Consider the following 18480-nt stretch of genomic DNA (forward strand, 5'->3'; position numbering starts at 1 on the left):
CTCTCTCTCTCTCTCTCTCTCTCTCTCTCTCTCTCTCTCTCTCTTTCTCTCTCTCTCTCTCTCAAAAAAATAAATAAATAAATAAAAATGAGTATATGTTCAAGTGGCATCCACTTCAATATAAAGGCTTTGGGTTTATCATTCTTAATAGCTGAATAATACTCCATTGTGTTAAAAAAAAAACACATCTTTTTCAACCATTCCTCAGGTGATAGGCATCTTGGTTGTTTCCAAGATTTGGCTATCACAAATTGTGCTGCTATAAACATACGTACACATATATCACTATGATATGATGTTTTCAGATCCTCTGGGAAAATTCCCAGTAGAGGAATAGCTAGTTTAAAGGGGATTTCCAGTCCAAATTTTCTAAGGAGTCTCCACACTGATTTCCATAATGGTTGCACCAGTCTACATTCCCACCAGCAGTGGAGAAGATACCAATCAATTTAAACCAGAATATTTCTGAATTAAGAATGGAGCTTCCCAATACTGAATTAAGTACAATACATATGTAAAATATAATGCTATCTACTAAGTGAAGAATAAGTCCTTTAATAGTTTTGTAATGAGAATATCCTTTACAGGCTTGTAAACTATATATGGGTGGAATTGGCAAAACATATGACTCTTTTAAATATGGTGAGTAAAATAACCAATAGGGAGAGGGGTGAGACATTTTAAGCAACTGGGGAGTTCTCAAGATTCTTAGGAATTTAGGATCTTTCATAATGTAAGCAAACCACAAAAAAGACTCTTTTCTTCTGATGATACTTACTCTTTGCCAACACTCCTTCCAAAATAAAATAAAATAAAATAAAATAAAATAAAATAAAGCATTCTGCCTTTCCATTTCCTGGCTGCCACCTTTGCCATAGTGATCTCATCCACCTGGTGGGGGTTGGTGCCAGAACATGGCTGAAGAAGGGGTCAACAGGTCAGAAGGCAAATTCTGTCAGTCCACCTTGCTTCTGCAGTCCGCTCTTGGTACATTGCTGGTGTTCTTGTCAAGTGACAGTGGAAGTCAAGGCCTCTGGTATCACTGTCCTTTCCCTAGTGTCAGTGTCCCCCACCCTGCTAATCCCTGGGTGCTGTAGCACCCATCGTAGGTTCCCTTAGAGCTGTCTACATTCCTGGGTTCTGCCTTTTTGAGCATCTGGTCTGTTTCTTGTTTTGACCTTGACTGACACTGAGCTCTACTCTGTGAATAAGTAGCTAAGTGGGGGTTATGTTATCTCTTGAGATAAAAGTCAAGAATGACATTTTGGTCAGGCCATCAAAATGACATCACAACACAAATGGTTCTGTGAAAAGTCATACACATACAGAAATGATATGGGTTGCCATTTCCAAATTCTTCTAGCAAATTCCACATTCCATTTCTTTGCCAGGGTATGATTACTCTCAAGGTCCACTGAAAGTGGCTATCACATTAAAGACCTAACACAAAGCCATGGACTCAAACTGTGTGGAGCAGCACCCAGCTGGCACAAAGCTGGCTCACGAAATATAGAGTTGAGGTGCTTCCCAAACTGGCAAGGTGCTGTTAGCTTCTTTATTGTACTTGGACTGAGTAGGACACATTTTTTACCAGATATTTTAGTCAGCTGCAGAAAGGGGTCATTCAAAAACTATTTTAAAAGTTTATTCATCTAAACTTCTGTTGCTGTTCCCATGACAACTTTCGCCCAAAGCCATAACTCCAAATTCTTCTGAAAACCTCACTTCAGAAATCTAATTTAGCTAATTCCACAAACACTCAAATTTTACTACAAGACTTTTTACATTAGAAGAGTTGTAAGACTGTGTGAGCCAAGAAAGGAAGAAAATCCTAATAGATTTTCACTTCTAAGGGTCATGGAATCTTTCAAGAAAGTCAGGAATCAAATAACTCCTGATCAAAACAACAATATTTGAGTATTGGCCTCATACTTTAGGGTTAACATTGTGGTATTGAGATGTATCCCATATGCACACCCATGTGTGCAGAACCAGAGACGGTCATATCATTTAACGTTTCATGACAGTCCCTGTTTTATTTGATTTAAAAGTAGTTTTATTTTATCTTATGGGAAAAAAGTAAAACAAAACTTCATAACAAAATGATAGAAGAATAACAATAGTTAATATATTGTGTATTGTTACCTTTAAAGTAGTTAGAGTAAAAATATTGGCATATAAAATTCTCCAAAAGATATTACCACAAATTTTTTTCAGTTAACTAAGAGAAACTAGTAGCATAGCTATCTTGTATTTTTTTCCCTTTTCCCTTCCTTCTTTTCTCTTTTGTCTCATCCTACTTCCTTTTTCTTTATGAGCAATTTCTTCCCATTTCACAATATCCATTGTACATTTTGGAACTTATTTACTCTTTCAATTTTTTAAGTATAAAAACTGTAATAAATCAGGATAAAGAATCAAGAAAGAACAGTCTTTGAAAGTGAAGTCAGAAAGGCAAAGTCAAATGATAATAATTGTATATGTTTGGCAATGTTGATGACTGCAATCCAAAATTGGGCTAATATGTAAGAAATTTGCATCTCTTTGTCCATTACTCCGTAGCTTGCAATCTAAGACAGGCAGTGCTGATTAGCATTCAGCAATGTGGCACAAAGTTCAAAAAAGGCCTCTACAATCCTCTCCACTGCAGAATGGACAGACCACTAATCACTGGTTCCTCTAGGCTTCTTGAGAGACACTGAAACCTGATGGATTGAGAGAGAAGAGGGGAGAACCACTATCTCCTCTTTTCTTCCTGTTGCATTTCTTTCAGTGCATTTTGCATCATCCCAAGACCAAAGCAACTCACATCGTATCCTCAATCAGATAGTATTGGGTGGACAGAAGTAGGCACCCTTACTCCTCGCTTGTAGATCTGATGTTCACCCATGAATGCTATCTGAGAACTCCCCACTTCCTCATTTGGAGATTGTAATCTCTAACTTTTGACCCAGGTCTAATATATTTAATAAACCAGTATTGCAAATACTTCTCAGTAGAGTTAACAAACCAAGCAAGGCTGCTAGATGTTAATAAATCAAGAAGTCAGCTAAACTATGACAGGAGAGAGAAGAGAGGAAATATTTTTAACCCACATTAGGAAAAATAACAGCATTGAGGAATGGAGAATCAAAACACCAAGAAGCCTAGGCTTCTGGAAGGACTGCAGCAATCTTCCCAGGAGAATCTTTCAAAAGTGTAAAGTGTGCTTTTTGCAACTGTGATTCACATCTAGCAAAGCAACCTCACATTTTGTCAATTTCATCTCTTCAAAAGCAGCAAAATGCATATAAGGTACTGTGAACTGTGCCACACAAAATGGCCCTCAAAAACATTAAAGAATTTGATGTCTATGAAGGTACAGTTCAGTCTGGGTTTCTCGGTCATGGCACTATGGAAATTTGGGCTTCAACTATTCCTTGTTGACTTGTGCTCTGCATTGTAGGATGTTCCACAGCACCTTGGGTCTCCGGCAACCCCCTGCCAGGTGTGCCCACCCAAAATGCCTTGAGACATTGTCCCTTGTTTGAGAACCACAGGCTGAGGTTACTTTGAAAATATAAATCGAGGGACATATTGCCAGAACACACCATTAAGAGGAAGCTTCTCTATACCTCTGATATCCTTTGAGGCTTCAGCTGAAATGAACACTAGCTTATAAAACAAAGGACCTCTGAAAACCTGAACTAGATTGTCTCAGAGTCACCTGAGGTAAAATATCATATTGCATTCTCAGGCAATGCGCTTTGCTGCTGAATGCTAGCTTTTATAAGATTTGAGTTCTTGCTTGCTTGAGTAGTAAGTGGTCCTCCATGTAAATCAACTGGTGGTTGGTTTCAGATATCATCTCTAAAGCTTTTGCAAATTATTGACTGCAAAGCTGGTCCTTGGAGATTCTCATTTAGTAGGATTTGGGTAAAATCCTGAAGGCAATATTTTGTACAGTCTCCTCCCTCCCCACTCCAGTCATCAACTGACAGAATGAAATTTGTAAACTCCAGGTATGACCTAGGTAAAAAGTATGAGGCAGTAAGATTCAGCTACTTATAAATAATTATTTGGTGCCTGTCTTGTACCAGGGCCTGCTCTCACCAGTGAAAATATGGTAAGAAAAAGATTCTTCAGAACTTTCCCTGAATAAACTTACACACCAGTTAGGGGAGACAAACAATGAATGTATCACGTGATATCAAGTACTCATGCAAACAATACAGGTAATGGTTCACATGTTCTGATGCATGGTAACTAAGTGAGGTCAGAAGCACTTCAGAGAGAACACTCAGCAAAGGTGCCATTTTTTCTACCACTTGAAGGATGCAAAAAGCATGCTACACAGAACATTCCAGGCTGAAGGGACAGCACGTACAAAGGCCTGGGGCAGCATTGAAATGGTTGATTTTGCAAAACAGAAATGACACTAATGTGGTCAGGCAGTTGGTAATGTGAGGAAGGGCGATAGGAAGCAAAGATTATGCAGGAGGACTTGGAAGGCCAAAGTCATGGGTAAAGGCATTATTCCAAGTGTAATGCAAACAAGCCAAAGAGGTCTAAGCACTGAGATTTCCACTATTTTTTCTTTTCAAAACACTGCATGAGACATAGGAGTCATCAATCATTTATAGAGCTGGGAGGCTTTGGCAATGATATATGTGAAGGAGAAATGAGGAATTAAGAGCAAAGAGACTTGGTACTATCATGACCAAGTTGAGAGTCAAGAGTATTCAGGTTAGAGTTATCACAAATGTGGAAAACAGGAAAAGTAAATTGTAGAAGTTTATTACCATGACCCAGGGATATAGCTCAGCAGTGTAAGCACCTGCCTGGCAAGCGCAAGGTCCTAAGTTTGATTCTTGGAACTGCCAAAAAAAAAAGTTCATTATCAGAAAAGACTAGACAAAGTGTGGAGTTTATTTTCAAATGACTGATATTTCTATCTTGCCGCACTCAATAAAAATCAAGCTATTTATCAAATATTAAAAGTGCTTAAATGAGTAGTTTGATAGATGAAAAATACATTCCCTAAGATAATGGAGCTTCCAGACCAAAGAGGCGTCCTCCAAATCACACTCTGAGTATAGCTGAAAAATAACCTCACTGGACAGGGAGGAGATTAGAAAAGGCTTCCCCAAGTAGTAAAACTGATAAAGGGTTTCAATAATCTCCTATTTAAGTTGCAAAGGTTTTGCTTTTGCGAGGAGACAAATGATAAGCAAACAGTGATATTAAAAATGCCTTTGTAAAAGTAAATGCCAGATGTATGAGTACAGATTCTGCTGAATTTCTAGATGTTTCCCCTGGCAGCACTTCGGCCTGATAACTGATCCTGCTGTGTACAGTCCTACAGTGGTGATCAGCCCTTTCCATCCTCAGACATAGCAAAGAACATCCCACAGTCAACATATCTACATTATTAAATGAACCTAACAATTTCCAAGTCTTTCAAAATTGTGCACTCATCGAGAGTCAGTATGGAAACATTTGTATCAAGACCACAACCTTTCTGGGGAGGACAGGGCTTCTGTGAGGCTAAGCAGGTTAGCTTCCCAGTAGGCTCCTTAGAGGGCTTAAGTGGACTAGGTTGCAGTCAACATTCTATTTACAAGGTTGTGATCAAAAGCACAGATGGTGGGGTGATTGCACCAAACAGGAAGTATGGTTAGGCAGCACAAAGGAGAAGAATGAACGACTTGAGTCTCAAAACTCAATTCCACCATCAGGATTCATGAAATCACTCAACAAATAGTCATCAAGAACCTACTGGGTTGTGGGCACCTTCACAGCAAGGACAAGATATACCCAATGCTAACCCTCCTGAGTTTTTCACCTGCCAGTGAAACAAAAATTGATCATCTCAATCCAGGGATTTTTGATGGCGACTATACTAGACATTCGATCCACCTTCTCCTGCCATTGTTGAATATTAACATAAGTTGAGATCCCAGAAAAGAAGAGTAAACCTGCTAAGCTCTCCAGTAAGTACAGGCAAAGCTTTTAATCCATGTTTTTTTGTGCCTGAGAGAAAGACATAATGATATGGCACTGAACTTACTGGATATTTCAAGATTCACTTTTGTCTACATTGGTCAAAATACAGAACTATTTGGCCATGTGATTTTACCACAAGATGGGCACATTAGGTCACTGAAGGTCTGGCATTTCATTGTTAGTTTGTTACTGTGACATGGATGGAGAGAGGGATAATTACATTCAAGTATCTCAACCATCTAAATGACTCACAGAAACTGTGGGATCGAGAAATGTGGATAAAACTCTGGATTCTGTCACCAACAAGACCTGTGTCACCTTGAACTCTATTGCTCTGATTGTGTATTTCTTCAACCAGAAAGTAGAAAATCTGCCTAACCTTCCAGGTGGATTTGAGGCTGTATTGACTCAGACTGTGTCCTTTGTTTTGTATAAAACAGTAACAGTGAGGGCAATTTTATGATGACCTCCAGTTTCTCTAGAAGTGTTACCAGAAAAATCACTGATGCATTCAAGTCATCTGCAACCTTCATATTTTAAACCCTGTACACACCATCCAAACTAAGTCTGGACAGTTCAATGTTCTAAGCATCTCCCAAGTATGTCAATCCACCTCCCCTGCCCCAGTCACCATCTAGTGTAAGCCAACTTCTTCATCTTTTTCTCTCTTGTGTCCAAAAATGAGGATATATTCTAGCTCCTCCCTAGCATGACCTCATGTTGGGGCCAGAGTGGGCCTTGCAAAATGAAAATCTGATCAAGTTACCAAAATTCTGAGTTAGTTACATTTCCTGTTGCTAGGATAAAATAGCCAATACCCAAAGTTAAAATACAAAAGACTTATTTAGCTCACCATTTGTAGAGGTTTCAATCCATAATCAGCTGGCTCCAAGACAGGGTGGCTTGGCAGAGAACAGATCGTAGAGCCCACAAGGCAGCAAAAGCAATGAGAGGAGATGGGATTCATTCTGTCCCTTTTATTGTATGCAGATTACCCGGCCTAAGGCAGGTGTGGCATCCACACCCTTAATCCTAATCAAAACTATGCCAAGCTAATCAGTGGACTGATTTAGTAATCACATACCCTTTAATCCTAGCATTGCACACTCTAGATTCAGCTACCTCTGATAAAGTTCTGTTTACATGTTGCTTTGGGAGGACATCAAAACACAAACTCTAACAAAGGCCGCAGAGAAAACACCGAGCTAGAATTATGGAGTAGCTATAAGTGAAAGTGGGAAATCCATGGGAGGGAGGGTTTGAATGAAAACATTAGCTGCTAATACACAATTTTTGTTGCAGTGATAAACGAGAAGACATTTGTACTATACTTTGAGAAAGTATAACATTTTATAAATAGGGGATGCTCTTATCTACTTAAGTGTGTTCATTTCTGCCTGTAATATTTAATGTCCACTTTAAATGATGGCTGACAAGTCCATAACCCTTCTTAACATTTACACTATTTAACTATCTCTTTGAGAAACTGATCAAATACCTGGTACCCAGCAGACACTCAACACATGCTTGTTGAATGAATAAAATGTAAGTTGTTGATTTCTTATATGCACTATCACTTCTGGGGGGAAAAAAAAAGCACTGGAGTTAAAAGTTAAAGCCTTGATTCCTGGATTATATTTCACAGAAAGTCAAAAGTTCTAAGAACACATGAAAGATAATTCTTTTTCCAGAAGAGACACCAGAATATCCCAAGACCATGAGATAATGTACCATGGGGCAATACCATGTTGAACAAAGCAAGTGGAATGTTTCCACTGAAAGACAAATCAATCTTTAGAATTATCAAAACCCAAATGAGAAAAGTACAAAAACAGTGAAGCATTTGCTCTTAAACCATCAAGGGCTAGGCTAATATAAAAAACAGCAAGTCATACTTAATAATGAACATTCTTTCCACCAGGGACAGACATGAGGCAGTGGACACAGCTGCCTTATCATTCTGAAAGATGCTTCAGAAACTACAGAGAACCCAGTGACTTCTTTCAAATTGAAATTTCAAGAAAGCCCCCCCGAAATCTTCCTTTTTATCGTCTGAAATCAAAATGTATGCATATGATGATCCATGTGCTTTTAGGAAGGCAGCTAAATTAAAACAATAATTTTAATGTTTATGGTATGTTGAATGCACAGTATTCATACAAATGAGTCAACAGCCATTCATACGATGAATAGATACACAGATTTTATTTTTAAATTATGGAAGCCAGTCTCACCCTTCCTCCCCCACTCACACTCTTATGAATGGTGTAAAGAAACCTGAGCTCACAGGCAAAAGGGCACCAGCATACTGTTTGAAATCTGAAAAAGAGGCTGAGTGGGGACAAACAGCATAGACCTGAGCTTTCTTACTGCAAAAACAACCTTTGCAAAGAACTAATCACCCTTTATATTACTTGAAAGGGTAAATCTCTGAAGTTCCTGTGTCTCTCAAAAAGTGAATAAACATCAGTAACTTGACACAAATTTCAAGGCAAGTAACTAGGGCCAAACCAGAAAAAGAGCTGTCACAGGTTCTGGAATATTAACCTAAGAAGGGCTCTTGATGCTTTCCTCATTCAGGCCCTCCAAGACCTCTGACCTACCTACCACCCTTGGCCACATCGTCTGCTTTCTGGAAAAAAACTTTTTGTTATGGGGGGGTGGATTTTAGAGGTTGCAAATTCCAGACAGCTAACTGTATTTGCCTTATTATAAATATTGATGATTCTTGTCAAATTTTTGTCTTGTCTGTTTCTCTCTAGTTTCTAAAACTGGCAGTCAGAATGTTCAATCTCAACAGTGGAAATTGTATTAAGGAAAACTCAGTAAATTAGCAGATGCCAGAACAACTGCAATGTCTCATCTCAAAACGCCACATCTCACAAGTGGAAAATAAATGTCCAAAGACTGAAGTAATCTAAACCTGCTGCATGTCCCCTTCCTGGAGGGGCCATTAGAACCTTTAAAAGTAGTACTCATGTCTCACACGTCTTTCTTTTCTTCCTTCTTGTGTTTTTCCTCTTTCTCTCAAAAGTAAACTCAGTTTAGAATCTGGATTTGGTTAGTGATTAACCTTAAAATCTCAACTCCTTCAAAGGAAGCAGACCCCAAGAGGTTTTTTTTTGTCTGTTTGTTGTGTTCCTTGAAGTATGCACAGCGTCTAGCTCAGTTCCTGACATTGTAGGTCCCCAATAAACATTTGTGAGATGGGAGAAGTCACCATGAGAAGAGAGGGAAAGGATCCAATAGAAGACCCCTGGCATTCCTTTTGGTCAACATTCTCTCCCCCTGTAAACTCGGAGGGAAACACACCCAGGGAGCAAGCTAGGCACCAGAGAAGCCCAGGGGCATTGCTTCAGGAAATCTGGTGCCACACACTCTAGTCATAGGTGGCCATGTCACCCGTGCAGCTCTGTTCCTCTCCTTTCAACGCATCTGACCGAAGCTGGCCCAGTTACAGCTCAGAGAGCCGCATTTCTTAGCCCTGGCCAGCAAGGCAGCGACGGGAGTCAGTCCTCAGTCCTGGGTCCCTTCCCTGGTCTTGGGAAACAGTAACTGCGACTCCGGAGCAGAGGATCACCTGCTCCTGGGATAGGGTCTCCCTCCCTGAGGGACTGCTAGTAGTGCAGCTGAGTTCCCAAGCAGGTGGCACTCCAGGTGAGGCACCAAGTACACTCACCGCCCCCCCCCCGCCCCCAACCTCTGGAGAGCCAAAGATCTCATCACCTAGGCACTGTCCCTTTCTAGGCCGACCAGGTGGCGCCCCCTGTCGCCTATGCACGAACCCGGGACACTCACCGCGTAGTGAAGCTGAGGCTTCCCGCGGTGCGCTGGATCCCCCATGTCCCCGCCGGGAAGAACCAGGGACTGTTGGGCGCAGCCTTGGGATCACGGCGTCTCTGCAAGGTCCCCTTACTTCACTGCCATTTCGGGGCAGCTCCTCAACTCCAGCCCGGCTCCGTGCGCACGAAGCGCTGTTCAAAGCTCCCCTGGCACAGCGTCCCGACGCGGAGCCGGTGGGGACCGGGAGGAGGCGGGGGCGGGGGAAGGGGGAGGGGGAGGGGGAGGAGGGAGCGGCCAAGTCTGATGCGATGGGCGGGCGTTTAATTCCTTCCGCTCCTGGCGGGTCCCTGTGGTGGCGGCGGCCGCCGCCAGCTGTTGGGGTCTGCAGCAGAGGAGCTTGCCCACGACAGGTGTCAGGCAGGCTGACGCTTCCGCCTCCTGCCACCCCTTTTCTCTCCGGCTTCCACGGACCGTGGTTGGCCGGCTGGGACTTTAGCGAGGAGGAGAGCTTGGGTTTCCAAGAGACTTTCATGAACTTTGCAGGAGATGCGGTCCTGGCGCTGGAAGATTAGGAACATTGTCCCAGGAAGGGCTGAGTTTAGGATTTTGGAAAGCCCTCCTCTGGGCGAGTCTCAAACTCGGGCACTCTGGGAGAGGGCGGGACAGAGATGGACTAAGCAATGCTGGATGGAGCCACTTAGGGCTAACCGAGTTTTAGTACCCACGCAGTTTGGGGAACTCTGCTGGAAGGGGAAGTCCTGGAGAATTTCCTGGAACGAGGGGACTTGTTTGGGAGCCAGGCTGGACCTGAGTCTGTACTGCGAGGGTGCAGGCCGAGGACAGTGCTGGCAACGCTGCTTTCTGTTTTAGTTCTTTGATACAAATTTGAAAACGGTATTACAAAGATTTGGAAATACAAGAGCTATATACTGTAACTGCAAACGCTGCCAAGTAAACCAAATCATTTTTAACACAGTGGAGGTTCACAGTAATGCCTATAACTGGTCTCTCCTCTGAAATCCCCTCACAGAAATCTGTCCTTTCACACACCTTGTAAAACATAGCCAAGTTCCCTCTGAGTCCTGGCATTGGAGGACTCATGTGCAGCCTCTCAAGAGCTGCTTGAAAACAAAGGAAGGGACTGGGACCAGAGTGAGACTGCAGATCTACACAGTCAAATAATTTGAGCCCAAGAGAGATGACTGGAGAAGAGGAGTTTAGGGGTGATTTATAGCTGTTCTTTAGGGTTCTGTTGTACTGAGCTCTCTGATGCCCCTGTGTATCTGATTTGCCTTGAGAGAGGGGAAAAAGACTGCTGTCCCTGTGTTTGAACCTTTAAAATTTCATTGAATTGGACCATTTGCTTGGCATACAATTATTTTACAATTGACACCATAGTTGTAATCAGCAGGACAAATATAAAGCTAGGGGTGAAGGAACCCTTTTCTGCCACTATATAATCCCATGATCGTTCATTTGCAAGGGAAACTGTATGTTCTACCTTCTAAGGTTGATTCTGTGCCTACCTTCTGATCAAGCAGTTCCAAACCTAGATAGGCAGAGAAATGAACCATAGTGATAGAAGTCTGACAGTGGCTACCAAGTCGTGGAAGTGGAGTGCACTCACTGGGAAGGAAGGACCAGAGAAACTTCTAGGTGAACTGGATCTGGATGTAGGAAGCGACTGAAGGGACACACACACATAAACATTCTCTGAGCAACATAGTTTATGTTGGTAAAATTTTCACCCTTCACTATGTGTATTTTATATTGCAGTAAAAAAAATATAAATTTACAACAAACACCCTGCTTAAAACAGGAACTTCCAGCCAAAGGGTTGTTTGTCCTAAAAGAAAGGCCATTGTACTGTTTGCCCAAGTCTTTTGTTCCCCCCACGTGCTACTCTGCCCTGTCTCTTTTCTCTGCCATAGTGGAGAGCAATCTACCTGTTTCCCTTGGAAGGCCTTCCCTGCTCTGAAACATGTCCAGGTAGAGCTAGGGAAATGACACAGCGGCATCCTGTATTTCCTTCTGCCTTCTTCTACTGAAAGCAGCAAAACAAAGTTCTCAAAGACCCTTAGAACAAGGCAGAGAACCACCACAACCTTTGTCATTTGGCAATCTTCCAAAGAATTACAGCCAGGGAACCTAAGGAAAACACGTGAGATGCAAGAACCTTGACATGAGTAGTTTAGGAACCTATTTTTCACCTTGACCTATTTGAAATGCAAAATTCCTAAGCCTTACTAATAGTTTTTCTGCTGCATCCCTAAATCATTTTAATCCTCTCAAAAAGAAAAATTCCTTTGATTATGAAAATGTTTACATTGCTGACACATATAAACAATACGATATGGGAGTTCCTGGGTTTTCAAAACTTTTACAGAAGTCTTTTTGTTATTTTAAAAAGAATAAAAAATAAAATGATACAGAATTTTACAAGAGTCTTTTCTGATCATTACCCCAAAGTAAGTCATTTCTTAAAACTGAGTCATCTTAGATTTTGCTTGTATCTCACCCTTAAAAATGTATTAAATCACTAAACGATTTTATCGTAAGGCAAAAATAATCCATCACTCACTTAGATTTTAGGAGTGTCTTCTGTCTTCTAGTGTATTTCCTGCTAAAGTGCCATTGATAAGTTGTCATGAAAATGTTAAAGATAATGGGAATACTTTTTCTGAGTTTGAAGAGTTTTGTGAGACTAGACAAAGCTTGTAAGAAAATAAATGTCAGTCCCTAGAACAGAACTCCTAGATTCACCTCATAATGACTCATCCAGCCCTTCAATTCACAGTCCATTTGCTGAAGCCTTAAAAATCAGGAAGGAAATAGAAAGATCTGTACAGAAGAACATAAGAGATCTCCTCAATCTTAAATCATCTAAATTCCACACATTATTTCTATTTGAGTATATTTAAACACCATTTCAGTTGAAATTTTGTATTTGCACATTTCTACTTCCAAGTCTCCTTTCTATGTTATTTCTTTTTTATCCCAGGCACATACTCAGTAAATAATTTTAAGTGAACACGATGTTCATGTATTGTTCTAGACTGAACTATATATTAACATGGCATAAAGGTTTCAAATTCAGGTTTGATCATTAGCATATAACAGAGAGACAAAAGAGAGAAGAACCAGGTAAAATTTCACTGCAGAGAGAGCTGAAATCCATGCAATTCATTGGTTATAAATGCTGCTTGGTTAACATTCTCTTTTGGATTAATATTTTTTTCTTTTGAAAAACTTATCTTTTCATCATAATTCTCTCTAGAGGGGATTGGAAAATAATCTGTGTGGGTGATTCTACCAAGAATCACCTCTAAAAGAATATGTGTCACATTAGCAGAATTTTGACACCTTCCTGTCCACAAATATTACAATAGTGTCAGAACTGAATGCTGCCCTTTCTCCCAGAGCATTTAAATTAAAATCCTTGTTTGCGTTCACTAGGCCTGCCTTTAGGTTGAGTTAGAATTTTCCACAATTGATGCCAACCCAAGGGTGATTACTTTTTTCAGGAAAATGTTAATTAAATTTAGAAAGGGAAATTCAACTTCATAGTTTAGGAGATGATCAGAGGACAAGGCCCTTCTTGGAGTTCCAGCTGTATCTCTATTAACAGAATAGCTATGAGAATCTCTTAGGTGGGGAACTGGCTCCCCCAGTCCCAGGGCCCACACTTTTCCATCCTATTAAACTGCTAGTCCAGGACTTAGAGCAATCTAAAAATTTTCAAATAAAAATTTTAATAATATATAATATGTAATTTAATGAATTATTATGAAACATTTCACCCACATCACCTTCACCCAGATCAAAGAGTAAAATATTGCTAACATCCAAAACAGCCATATTAAAAACCCTCCTACCTACCAGTGGTAGACATTGCCCTTTATTTATTATGATACTAGTCATTATTGATGCATAGGAATAACAAGTCAGTGGGTTTCACTGTGATATTTCTATATGTGTGTATATCATGCTTTGACTGTGTCTACTTCCCCGCTACTAACTCTCCTTTCGCTCACCCTCCCACAGTCATCTTCCCCTTCCCTAGTAATCCCTCTTCTACATTCAGGTGCTATTTTTTGTTTTCACATGTGAGCAAAAACATGCAGAACTTGGCATCTTTGTCTGGCTTATTTTGCTTGCCATGGTTTCCCCCAGATCCATCCATTTTCCTGAAAAGGACATGACTTCACTGTTCCTTGTGGCTCAAACCCTCTGTACCATTTGTGACAATGCAGACTCTACAAACATTGGCAAATGATTCCTGGCTCAAGGAGAGGAAAACGCACCTCCGTTTGCGTAGTACTGCACTTGTGGAAGTTGTGCATCCATAAATACTAGAGCTTAGTGTTAGCTGTTTTCTAACTACTTATTAATGGATCTGTAAGTATGCTTATATGATATCTGGCTTCCTTTGCTCAACACTATGTTCTAAATTTCATCTGTGCGGTATGTATGTGCTGTCCTTTCCATTGCCACCTGCCATTCCAGTATATATCGTTAATGGTATTTGTGTTAACTGTGGGTGGACATTTATGTTCTTTCCAATATTGAATTAATGAGAACCATACAGACTGAACATTGTTGCATCTATCTCCTGTGCACATGTGCACTTCTTCTTGTAGGGTACAAACCTGGAAACAGAGTTGCTGGGTCATAAGCATGCATATCTCCAACACTGTTACATAGTCCCCATGGTTTTCCAAATGGGTTGTATTAATTAAGATCTTTATTTACACTGTCATATAAATAGACTGAACTGAGTTTATATAAAGGCTGAACATAGTTTAGAGTGACTTTCTTTTAGGTTTTTGCATGGGGCTACAAAGGGAATCTGAAGTCCAGAATCAGGAAAGAGAGCTGGTAAGTAGCTAAGGCCTTTTCTTGTTCACAGTTGCATGTCTCCTGGAAGTGCAGAAAGGCCTGCCAGACCTGCTGGGGTCCTGAAATCAGCAAGACTGTCACTAATTTTTTTTTTTCGGGAGCTGCCATCTTGCTCTATAGTTAGAATTTCTTCCCTTTTTCTTAACTCCCTAGGACAGATCCAAGGATCTGACAAAGGGCCCTATTCCTTTCTCCCAGGATATTAAAAAGATAACTGTCAAGCCAAATAGAGATCTGGGTCCAAGACCAGTAAATATGGAATAGCTTGTGGTCCCTAGGACAGTGTCTGGAACAACAGAGATAGACAGAGAGGAGAAAGGTATATGCCCAGGCTTAACTGTGACCTTTTTGTCTATGGCTTCAGTCTTTAGAACACAGAGCACTGTGGGGTTATGCATCAGTTGGGCTGGAAATGAGATGATCCAGGCAGGTAGGGAATGTAGCCAAGCAGGGGAGGTTGCCGCAGGTTCTACGTGATATCTTTGCTTTGTCCTGTTCTTAGGATTTTGAGATGTTCACTGGAGAACTGCTACCCAGTGCCAGGGAGGCAGGGAGAATGTCCTTAAAAAGTGCCCACTGAGAGATGTTTCTAAAATAAATGTTCTATTCAAGGGTCATTAGGCAAAAAAGGAGAGGCCACAGTTCCTCCAGCTATGACTTTCCAAATGATAGTCTGAGAATTGAGAAGGCTTTACATTTATATCCATAATCAAATACGAGTCTATTGCCTTTACCCCTCAAACCCCAGCCTTCTTTCATCTGCATGGTGTTTCAAGAGCATAAGGCCTGAACAGTGTCCATGGCAATGAAAACACTGGAGGTGGGAAAATAATTATCACAAAGGTTAACAATTCTACTACTTTTTGAGCACCTACATCAAGGGCTCTTTGCATACAGCAAATCTGGATCCTCAGAACAACGATTTGAGGAAAGCATAATTATCTTCATTTTATTCAGGAGAGTAATTAACTTGTTTTTCTCATCTGATAAGTGATGGAGTTGGTATGAAAATGGAAGTTACAGTCAAATCTGTACACACCAATTAGCATATTTCAAAATGGAGGCTCTCTTTTGTTAAATCAGATTCATTCATTAGATTGTCAAAACCCCTCCTCATATCTCCTAGGCCAGTAGTTTCAAATGAGGATGATTTTTCCATTTTTTCAAGGGGCAACTTGGTGATTTCTGGAGCTATTCAGGGCTGTCAGTAATTTGGAGAAGTGGTGTTTGCACCTAATGCATAGAGACTAGGAATGCTGCTAAACATCCTACAATGCATAAAACAGCACCCAACAAAAAATGGTGTGGACATAAAAGTTAAAGGTTTGAGGCTTAAACTATTTTATACATGTAGGGAATTCATCTTTTAATAATTTCTACTTAGTAGGAGTATATTTCCCATCCATGGCATAACTTCTTTCAGTAAATTATGTCTTATAGCACTGAAGAAAATAAGGAGAAAGTTCCCTCAGAGCAGAAGAGTGGGGCTGAGCCTGGGACTTGTATCCAGCTGACAGGGTATGTTGTGGGAGCACAAACAGATAGGTTGGCCATTTGTGGGATCACAACTGACAGCTTCAGAGGAGCCCTTTGGAGCACTGGACTATTTGTCCAAAGAAACTCCTGGTGTAAGCTCAAAACTCCCTGGCCTTTAGAGGCTTGATGATACTCTAAATGGTGACACTTGGCCTTACTCTGGTGTCAGGAGGCTTCAGAGAAATTTCACATGCAATGGTACCCTCCTCGCAATAAATCTATCTTGTGATTATGATAAGTAGCAGAACATATAAGGCAGATGTTAAGAATTTGATGCCAGGAGCATAATAAAATGAAGAGAATAAAAGAAAATATCCTTCTCCTGCCAAAACACTTAACCTATCTGTATCCCATTAATCCAAAATGTAGACAGGATGAACTAGAGAGTTTCAGATTCTCAAGGAATGCTTGACACACAAAGGATAAACACCAGTGCTTTTGCAAAGACTTCTGTAATTGATGTGTAATAGGAATCCATCAAAAGAAATTGTTCCACCCCTAATTCTCATAGTATTTTTCCTTGAGACAATGCTTTATGAAGTTGGTTCCCAATTAGTGGTAAATTTACCCCCTTCCTCAGGCATTTCTGGTAATATGTGGAGGCATTTTCGTTATTGGAAGTTGAAGTCATGAAAGCTACTACCAGTATCCAGGGGCAGAGGCCAAAAGTGCTGCTCAGGGTCCTAAAGTGCACAGCACAGGCTCCCTTTAACGCAGAGCAAAAGGTGATCTGGCTCAAAATATCAGTGAGCAAAATCTCTATGGACAAAATGGTTCTTATTGAGATATTTCCACTAAATTAGAATCTAAACATCAGACTGGCACGTGTTCATTATTGCAACTTAGTTGGGCATCTTCCTTCACATTCACACACTCATGACACACACACACACACACACACACACACACACACACACACACGGAAAGATATTACTTGGAAATAACATAAGATTTCTCTTGCCTTTCAGCAGTAGGCAGGACAAGATTAAAATCTTCTAGAAAATGGCCAATCAGAATATAGGACAATATTGTCTTCAGGGGCATTGACATCAGCATCACTTGGAAATAGATTTTTAGAAATTTACTTTAAGAGTCTCCCCAAAGCATGCTGAATCAGAATCCTAGGGAACATCAGGACTGACAGTGTAGGCAACACAGTTCAAGAATTTTAAATATGATGAGAAGGTGCAGAAACTGAGGCTTAGAAAGGTTTGTCCTTAGTCTAGTGACTAGACCAAGGTCCCATAACTAATGAGTCAGTGCTGGAAGCCATCCTAAGCTTTGAATTTAATGTAAAAAGAAGGTAGAAAATATCCATAACTGAATGGCTAACATGCAAAAATCCTATGTGTGCACAGCCACTGAAGAAGAAATGAACACAACAGTGAGGCCGCCAATGCAACGCAACCCATAGCCTGTCAAGGGACTTGTTACATTTTCTTAAAGTTCTGTTAAGTTTCTTCCTATTTTCTTTGTGACTACAAGTAAAATAGAATGCTATACATGACTCATATCAAAATTCTTAGAATAATTTGTTTCATTATATTTTATTTTTCAAAACAATAGGATTTTTTTCTCTCACATTAACATGTCAAGAAATGACAAGTGTATATGTAAGTTACACAGATCACAATTCCTTTTGAATTTCCAAAGGGAAAAGCCCTTAAGAGTCTATTGAAAAGCTACTTACCAGAAAAGAATTTATTGTCTTCCACATTGGCAACATGAAGCTATCAGCCACTAGCTCCCTATTGTTGATGGGAAAGTCTGAGTTATGAAACAAAAGAAGGCTGTTTCGTACATCAAAACAGATATGACAATGTCTAAGCTCTCAGTATGCATTGCTGTAAATCCCATTTTTGCAGTGAAATTGAATAAAAGAACAAAAGAAAATCAGTTTGTAAAAGCTGAAGGAAGCCATGAAGACGGATGCATGATTTGAAGAGGTATCATGCATACGAATGGAGTGTTCCATGACACCCCATGAATGGGCCTTGGAAGATCGGTGCTAACTGAAGGAAACTAGTTAGTCAGAAAAGATCGTGTAGTATATGATTCCCTTTAAAAGAAATGTCCAGTACAATTAAATTCACAGAAATCACAGGTAGATTGGAGGTTAAGAAGTTGAGGCCTAAAGGGTACAATATTTTAGGCCTAAGAAAATTTTCTAAAATTTATTGTGATGGTGGCTCATAACTTGGAATGTGCTAAAAGTGACTCTGCAGTTTATATCAGTGAATTGCATGGTATGCAAATTATATGGAAAGAAGGAAGGAA

At 40.4% G+C, this 18480-nt stretch overlaps 1 protein-coding gene across 2 annotated transcripts in view; it reads right to left on the reverse strand.

The window, feature by feature from the left end:
* Positions 1–18480, reverse strand: part of Arhgap6 (Rho GTPase activating protein 6) — a 626968-nt gene that overhangs the window by 301975 nt on the left and 306513 nt on the right. The window contains exon 1 of one of the 2 annotated variants that reach the window (XM_023719549.1): positions 9784–10012. The exons of the other annotated variant lie outside the window; for it this stretch is intronic. Coding sequence (XP_023575317.1) covers positions 9784–9828 — 45 coding nt within the window. The 5' untranslated portion in view covers positions 9829–10012. Of the gene's footprint in view, positions 1–9783; positions 10013–18480 lie in introns of those variants that run through there. 2 annotated transcript variants of the gene reach the window in all.

This window comes from Octodon degus, unplaced genomic scaffold (genome assembly GCF_000260255.1).
Source record: "Octodon degus isolate 3935 unplaced genomic scaffold, OctDeg1.0 scaffold00069, whole genome shotgun sequence".
NCBI lineage: Eukaryota > Metazoa > Chordata > Mammalia > Rodentia > Octodontidae > Octodon > Octodon degus.